The sequence below is a fragment of the Eimeria maxima genome, genomic scaffold (genome assembly GCF_000499605.1).
Source record: "Eimeria maxima Weybridge genomic scaffold, Emw_scaff4, whole genome shotgun sequence".
NCBI classification, from domain to species: domain Eukaryota; phylum Apicomplexa; class Conoidasida; order Eucoccidiorida; family Eimeriidae; genus Eimeria; species Eimeria maxima.
The window spans coordinates 137,257-145,845 of record NW_013563837.1 but is presented as its reverse complement, the minus strand read 5'-3'; the positions used below and the strand labels follow the sequence as shown (position 1 = coordinate 145,845).

The window sequence follows — 8,589 nt, the reverse complement described above, 5'->3', positions numbered from 1 at the left end:
TGCTGCTGCAGCAAAAGCAGCAGCAGCAGATAAAAAAAGAACAGCAGCAGACAAGAGACCTACGCCCTGTGGTTCTCAGCCCTCGCTGGTCGCTGCTGCGGCGCTGCCTTCATCCTGTTGCTGCTGCAGCAACAATAACAACAACAACAGCAGCAGCAGCAGCAGCAGCAGAAGCAGCAGCAACAGAAGCAATAACGAAAGCACCAGCAACAACAACAAAAGCAATGACAACAACAGCAGCAGCAGCAGCAACAGCAGCAACAACAGCACAACAAATTAAAATATAAACCCCAGAAGCAAAAAAGGAAGCAGCAGCAGCAGATGTTGCTGTTGTTGCTGCTGCTGTTGCTGCTACTGTCTGTCTGTCTGCTTCCCCGTGTCTCCCTCCTTTGCTGCTTTCCTTATGATCTACAACTGCTACATGCTGCTGATCTTCTGCTGCTGCTGCAGGTGCCTATGCTGTTGCTGCTTTTGCTGCTGCTGCTGCTGCTTACTGTGTGCTGCAGAAGAGATGAAGGGCAGGGATGTCCTGCTGCGTCTGCTGCAGCTGCTGCTGGTTTTGCTGTTGCTGCTGCGGAACCTTCAAGAACCGGGTAGAGTGGTGCTGCAGCTGCTGCTTCTGCTGTTGCTGCTGCTGCTGCTGCAGTCGATGCTGCTGCTGCTGTTGCAGCAGTTACCGAGCAGCTGCTGCAACAGGCTGTTGTTGTGGCGGGGTTAAGAGAGAAGGCCGCTGCTGCAGCGACGAGGGTCAGACAGTGCTGCTCCGTAGCAGCAGCAACAGGAGGAACAACAGCAACAGGAGCAGCAACAGAGCAGCGCAGCAGCAGCAGCAAACCACGACGTCTGCTTAGGCTGAAGGCGACGCTAAAGCACACAGTTGTCGCTGCGGACTTGAGGTGTATGTACACCTGAGCAGATATTCAGGTGTATAGTCACCTCAGCTGCCGAAACAAACGGCTGTATGGTCAGAACTCGCTAGAAGGAAGGGAAAAAAGAAAAAGACTGCTGCTGCTGCTGCTGCCGCCGCGGCCGCTGCTGCTGCCGCTGCTGGTGTTGCTGCTGCTGCTGCTGTTGCTGCTGCTGCTGCGACTCAGCGGCAATTCAGGCGCCTGCTCCGAGGCAAGGGCCGATCTAAACCCAAAAAAGAGCGAAGGGAAAGAAAAAGGTTAAAAGAGTGTTCTGCATCTTAAACGCAAACAAACAAGCGGTGAGAGAGATGCAACAGCAGCAGCAACAGCAGCAGCAGCAGCAGCAGCAGCCGCAGCGGCAGCAGCAGCAACACCCAACCGCTATATATACGGACAAGCAACAGAGACAGAATCACACAAATTCTTTACACCCCCACTTAGTGCAGCATATAGAGAGAAAGGAAGAGACGCTTTGCTGCTGTTTGCTGCTCTTGCTGCTGATGCTGCTGCAGCACGTTTTCTTACGCTTCTCAAGGACACAGTAGGCTGCCGGTAGATGATCGTTCGACCTGTGTCTGCGGTGTACATACACCTCAGCGGTTTCCACTTTTTGTGGTTTGATTACCGGAGCTTCCTCTGCCTCTCCTGTACTATATATATGCTCTCCTTCCCTTGGTAGCAGCTCAGTACTGCAGCAATTGCAGCAACTGCAGCAGCTGCAGCAGCAAGGAACAGCCACACCAATTCACTGAGGCTGCTACCTGTGCTGCCCATCCAGATATGATGCCCGTTGCGATGATGGGGCAGAGAAGGAGGAGGAAGCTGTACTTTAGCTACAAGAGGAACTACAGTTGGTACTGGCACAAGGCCACAGACCTCCGGAGGCCCTCCGCACAGTGGAAGGCGGCCGACAGGCGCTGCTAAATATTGTCATTTCTATGATAAGAGAAGAACAGGAGGAGGCAGAGCTTAGGAAGCATAATTAGGGAAACTGACACAAATTGGACGCTCAACGCACCATATCGAACTCATCCCTGGAGACGCATTACGCTGCTGCTGCTGCTGCTGTTGCTGTTGCATCTCTCTCACCGCTTGTTTGTTCGCGTTTAAGATGGAGAACACTCTTAACTTTTTTCACACCCTTCGCCTGACTTCCTAACGCCCAGTTCCTTACCGTTAGGGAGTCAGGCGAGGGCGTCAGCGACCACATCGGTGGTGCCCTCTACATTGTTCAATGTGAATTCTTACTGAGAGAGCCAACACAAATGTCAGACAATTCTTTCATAGTGGTAGTCTTCGAAACCCTTCATCAGGTGTGTCATGGCCTGATAATCGGTTTGAATGGTGGCGTGCCTGGCATATGAATAATGCCAACATTGTTGTACTTTTAGGCACCCAGTGTAGGGTTCTTTCTCGCGTGTTAGGTATTTCTCTTATCCCTGAGTGAACAGATTCGGTTTAGCAGCTGATGATTGTCTGCACTGTAGAAGTGTTGGCTTTCTGGGAGAGCATCACTGCAAATGCTGTGTTAATCGAATTGGTTGTCCAGCTCTCCTAAACCTTGCAGATCGAATACTAGAGGGGACCTCAGTTGTCTGGTGTGGCTACTGGCGGCTGTATCCTCATTATTTGTTCAAACCACTTGCTTATCCATCTTAAGTAAGTCCGCACGTGAGGGGGCGATGCTCGCAAAGTCAGGAAGGAAACTCTTGTATTAGGTTGCGAGAATGCGGAGCTTCTGAACGCCCATTCCACTGTACAGGGGTAGTGCCCGCCTTCTATACGCCTATCTCTCCCCCGGATCAGGCTCGACCTCCGCTGTCGAGACATAAAACCCAAAGAATCTAAGTGCTTGTAAACAAGTCCAACACAAACACACATTTTTGCTTGTGTGAACCAGCTCTGTTGGTGTACTACCAGCAGCAGAGCACGTATCAGCTCAAGGAGACGCTCCTGCAGATTCAGACTGAACACAGGCACATCATTCACGCATATACCCCCCAATCTATCATTGGTGGGGCTCACAAAATCACGATTTGCCAGCCGGGGCAGTTCGGCCTATGCATTCATGAACGCAATGGGTATACGCATGGATGGATTAGAAGCTAAAAGGACGCCTAGGCAAAGTTCAATGTTAAACACACTATTTAACTATGCAGACGGCCGAGCGGCTCATCGATCCGAGATATCGGAAACCTGTTTCACCCTGATCTTGCTGAAAGGCTTGAAGTTGGCGCAAACACAACACCTGCAGGCTTTGGTATCTGCGCCAAGACCGCTCTACATCCAAACGCGGCAGTTGGCTGCTGGAAATAGGTGTTCGCCAGCTTGCCGTTCGATTTCCTCTTCAAGCTGTGGGGGTCGCCGGTACATTGCTAAAAAGAGCGCACGCGGTAGCAATAGCAACCGCTGTCCACTAATAATAAATTTTGTATCCAAGAGTTACGGCAATAGAATCCTGTGGACCGAACCCAGAGCCGCAGATTGCGTGGGGGCCCAGGGGTTCCGCTGTACTCTTTGTTTGTACGCCTGGTGGGGCTTCACAAAGTAAGGCACTTAAACGCGTAGGTACATGGGTCGATACTAGGCGTTGCTACCAACAGTAACGGGGGTGCTCAGTCATATTTGACTACTGTTGCCTGCTGAGAAAGAGCCTCCAAGAGATACTCTATATGAGTTCCTTAAAGACCGCGCACCTCCTTTCCTCCTTTCCCAGTCTGCACGCGTTCTCAACTGAACGGCCTAAGCGCCTGCAACTGCGCAAGAGGAAGGGGCTAGCCATGGATTGGAAGGCAACTTGGTGCAACAGGTGTCAGGCACGTTGGCACACAAGCACAAACAAACCTTCTCTGCCGTATGCGCAGGCATTGTAGACCCGCAAATGCTGAGAACGTTTACTTGCTTTGCGTAGAGTTTGCTAAATATGGCCTGATCAATGCTCATTCGTCCATGCCTGCCAATAATATGTGTATGGCACGTCGATAGGCCCCGCTCTTCTATACGCGAGGAGCACAGCAGAGATACAGTAAAGGGCGACCCAAAATTGACGAGAGGGAGAATACTCAAATAAGCAGCTGAGGCACGATAATTCCAACATTACTTGGAGGGTCTGCGTAGACTGCGCGGTAACGTACACATAACACTAAACCACCGACATTAATCGCTAAACCCTAGACACGACGACTTTGAAATTGCAAACAAAAGGGGATGACGGATGCAAAACAAATACAACAAACGCAGGCAAGACTACTACAGTATGCGCGGGGAAGATGTTTCAATCAACAGTGAACCTACAACCCCAGACCTGAACCCTAAAACCTAAACAATAAGCACTAAACCCTCTATCCTTCACGGCCGAAACCACAACGACACAAATTATTATAGGCGCATTTTGCCTTTTTACTTTAACGGGGAGATGGAATGCAGCAAGTAACGAGGGACGTGGGCCCCCTTGACCCTTTGACGTTGAAGCAGCAGCAGCAGCAGTTGCAGCCAGCAGCTGCTGGTGCTGCTGCTACTGGAGAGACAGCAGGTTATACACCTGGGGAATAAAATTTTGTTTGAAGTAAACAATTTTAATTCAATATGCCTATGGAGGAGCACAACGACAAAGAGGTTTCATTATTAGGCAGTGCCCCATAGAGCCCCCACGAGGGCTTGGCTGTTGGTGTTGCTGCTGCAGCAGCAAGACTTGTATACCTGTGCTGGTTGGTTGTACCGGCGCATTTTAACAGAATCTCAGTAGCAGCTGAACAACAGCAGCTACGTCCAAGGCATTCCACCGGCTGCTGTAGTAGTGTGCCTGCTGCTGCGGCTGCTTGTGGTGTTGCTGCATGTCTTTACGGCTGTAGGCATGAGTTGCCTATTAAGCCACAATTGTGGTCTAGTAACTTCATATTAAATACCGCGTAATCTTTATATTGCGCTTTATGACGAATTCACTCGCCGGATACCCAGCGGAGAGCGTATTGTAGTGCCTGTGCACTACAGCTGCTGCAGCATCGCTGTTGTGCCGCTGCTGCTGCTCTTTTAGTTCCTTTACATGTTTTGCTGGAGCGTTTGCTCCAGCTGTAAGACCACCAGCAGATGCTCATCACTGCAGCGGGGCCATGCCGTCCTCCTCCTGCTGCTGCTGCTGCAACTGCTGTTGCTCCCGCTACAGCAAGCGGTAGCTGACGCGACTCGCAGGCCATCATGCGGTTTCATCTGTCTTCAAAGGGGGCAATCCCCCTCAGCAGCCTATATGGGTGCAGCGGCGGCAGCAGCAGGAAACACAACAACAGCAGCAGCATTGACTGGAGCAGCAGCAAACTCGGCTAGACCCTGCTGTTCTAGGGTTGACGTCGGAATTGTCAACGCAACATTGCCTCATCTTGAAAACACATCTCCTGCTGCTGCTCGTGCTGCTGCTCGTGCTGCTGCTACAACTGCAGTTGCTGCAGCTCCTCATCGCTCTATATCTACAGAAGACAACAATGAAGTTGTGGAGACAGTCGATGCTGCGGCTGCTTCCTTCTTGCTGCAGGTGCAGCAGCATCAGCATACAGGTGACTGCTTGGAGCCTGTTTGGGCCACTGAAACTGCTGCAGCAGAAGCAACAGCAGCGGTGGCAAACGCACAAGAGCAACAGGAGTTGCCTGTCTTGCTACTGAGTTGCAGCGGGGGGTCAGACAGCACAGCGCTTCTGCATGCAGTTGCACGTGCGTTTGGCCTGAGTGCTGTTACCCCGCGCGCTGTTGCTGCTGCTGCTGCTGCTTGCAGCAACCGTGAACAAGCGTTGCAGCAACAGCAGCACCAGCAGTATGGAGGTAGCTCAGCGGGCGCCGAGAAAAAAGCGTTCGTGAGTAGCCAGTTGCCGAGCGGCCGCAGCAGCAACAGCAGCAACTGCAGCAACATTAACAGAATGGCAGCGTGCATGCGAATTGGGGGCATGGGTGCGATGGTTGCTGCGGTGTATTTTGATCATCGCCTTCGCCCCACAGAAACAGAAAAAGAACAGCAGCAAATAGCAGCAGCTTGTCGCGTGTACGGCATCCCGTTGCACTGCAGAAAGATACCAGACAGCCTTCTAGTTGCATGCAATAAACAGCAGCAGCAGGTGGGCGGCAAACGCAGCAGCAAAGGGTCGCCGCAGCAGCTCATGCGCAACTGGCGCCGACACGAGGCAGCAACCCTACTGACCCAAATAATCCAGGAGCAGCAACAGCAACAGCAGCAGCAACAGCAGCAGCAACAGAAACATTGGCAACAGCGACGGGGTTTTTTGCTAACGGGTCACCATGCAGACGATCAGTTGGAGACAATTTTCTTAAAACTTCTTAGGGGTGTCAACGTTCTCAACCTCCAGTGAGTGCTGCTGCTGATGCCACTGCTGCTGCTTCTGCTTCTCCTGCTGCTGCTGCGGCTGCTGCTGCAGATGCTATTTCTATGATAAGAATACTGTAAAGATGATCGTACGGCCGCTTTTGTTTCTTACTCCATTCGTGTTGCTGCAGTTGGTTGCTGAAGGGTATGTGTTTTGCTGCTGCTCCTGCTGCTGATTGGGGTTTATATGCTGCAGCGGCATGGAGCCTCTGTCTTCCCTTACAGCAGACATTTCACCCGCTTACACAGCTGGGCAGCAGCAGATAGCTAGCCACCCGGGGCTAGTTGGCGAGGAGCAGCAGCCTAGCCATTCACGGCTAGCTAGTCCCCAACAGCTAGCTAGGCAGCGACACCTGTTTATTGGAAGGCCTTTTTTAGATCTGCCGAAGGAAACGCTGCGCTCATACCTAAAGGCGAGCTGCTGTTGCTGTTGCTGCCGCTGTTGCTGTTGTTGTTGTTGCTGCTGCTGCTGCCTGTCTTGCGGCAAAACTGTGTGCGATATTTTCCTGGATTACGCCCCTCCTGTTGTAACCTGGTGTTCCTGCCTCTCGATCTGCTGGTTCTGCTGCTGCTGCTGCTGTTATTAGAACCGCTGCTGCTACCGGTGTTCCCAATGGCTATTGCTGCAACTGCTGCCAACGGTGGTGCCGTTAGTGCAGCTGTCATTGTTGACGATTCTCCTACTGCACTCGGTGCCTCTGGCGGTGCTACTACAGCTGTTGTGTCTGCTGTTGCGGCTGCTGCTGCAGGCGCTGGGGAGTGTTTGGAGTGAAGATTCTTCGAACAGCAGCCCCAAATATCTCCGCAACTCATTTCGGTCTGCCGTCCTGCCAGCCCTTGTTAACTTCACGCAGCAGCACCAGCAGCAGCAGCCAGACCAACAGTGGCACGAAGATCAGCAGCATCAAAACGAAGGTCCTGCTTCTGTTGCTCCAGAACCAGTGGAGGTGCCCGTTGGCGCGTGTGACTTGCCATCAACTGTAGCTGTAGCTGCTGTTGCGGAAGCTGCAGCAACGACTGCAGCAGCAGGTAGACCAGAGTCTCCATCAGCAAAAACAGCAGCACCTGCTGCTGCTGAAGTGGCAGACGCCCATCTTGCTGCTCTACGTCGTCGCCTGCAGCTGCTGCACCAGCAAGTACTATTGCTGAAACGGCACATAAACCAGGAAGCTTCCGCATGGGAACGCACGCACCTTAGATGCACCGCTGCTGCTGCTTCTGCTGCTAACTGTGGGACCGCTGGAGAGGGCCACGCAAATGAATCGACACCGACGGGAGACACCGCCGCCGCCCCAGCAGTACCAATCGGTTCAGAACGGGCTGCCTTGCAACAACGGCAACATGAACAGAATCCTCAGGAGCAACATCAACAGCAGCAGCATCAACGGCAGCAGGAGCTTCCCCTTGCGGTCTGGGCCAAAGTGAAATCCGAGTTCGTTCAGCAGCATTTGCTGCATCGTTGGCTGCAGAGGGGAATGGGGGGAGGGGAGCTGCAGCACCGAACTATTCAGCTTCTTTCAGGCCGTCTTGCAGCAACAGCAGCGCCGCAGAGCAGTCGGCGACGCAGTAGCAGTAACACCTGGCGTGTAGATGTTGGGGGAGGCTTTGCTGTTGCAGTAGATGGACACAACGCTTCCCTCATTCGCACCACCAACAAGCAGCGGCAGTAGCAACTGCAACTGCACCAGCGCCATCGTCATTAACAACGTCAGCAACTGCATAAAAGGTACTAGCCCCAGAAGCAGCAGCCGCAGCAGCAGGAGCACGTTCAGCAGCTGCAGCAGCAGAGTCAGTTGGCGGCGGCATTTGGCTGCACAGGGGCGATTCATTTAATAGTTCTCTCCGTTGTAACATATTGGGTCGACTGCAGTAAATTTTGGTGAAGCACATGACAATCAGAGCAGCTGTCTTCTAGATCGGTGCGGCAGCAGGTGCAGCAGCACCGATTAGCAAGGTACTTTCAGCATCAGCAGCAGGGGTAGTAAGGGAATTGAATAGACGTAATGGCTGCTGCTGCAGCAACCGATGAGGCAGGCTGCAGCAGCTGCCTGCTGCTGCTGCAAGACCCAGCAGACAGATTAGATGATGCAACGCTGGCTGGAGTAGTGCTGATTCTATTTGTTACTTTGTTTATTTCTTTGGCTGACTTCATTTCGTCAAGCAACTGCCTAATTTAATTGTGTTTTTCTGTAGTGCTCCCTTCTTCTTGGAACACCGACATCTTCCTTTGTTGGGTAGCAGTTCAGTGGCTTGTTTGTCTGCACCTGTGGAGGGCTGCAGCAGCTGCCTGCTGCAGCAGCTGCCTGCTGCAGCAGCT

The 8,589-nt window shown here is 52.5% G+C and overlaps 1 protein-coding gene across 1 annotated transcript; it reads left to right on the top strand.

The window, feature by feature from the left end:
- Positions 1–5,151: 5,151 nt before the first annotated feature.
- Positions 5,152–7,942, top strand: EMWEY_00000730 (hypothetical protein, conserved; the record flags this gene model as incomplete). Its single annotated transcript, XM_013478356.1, has 3 exons — positions 5,152–6,254; positions 6,469–6,556; positions 7,022–7,942. The coding sequence occupies 3 exons, from the start codon at positions 5,152–5,154 to the stop codon at positions 7,940–7,942; spliced, it is 2,112 nt and encodes a 703-aa protein (XP_013333810.1).
- Between the last annotated feature and the right edge of the window lie 647 nt (positions 7,943–8,589).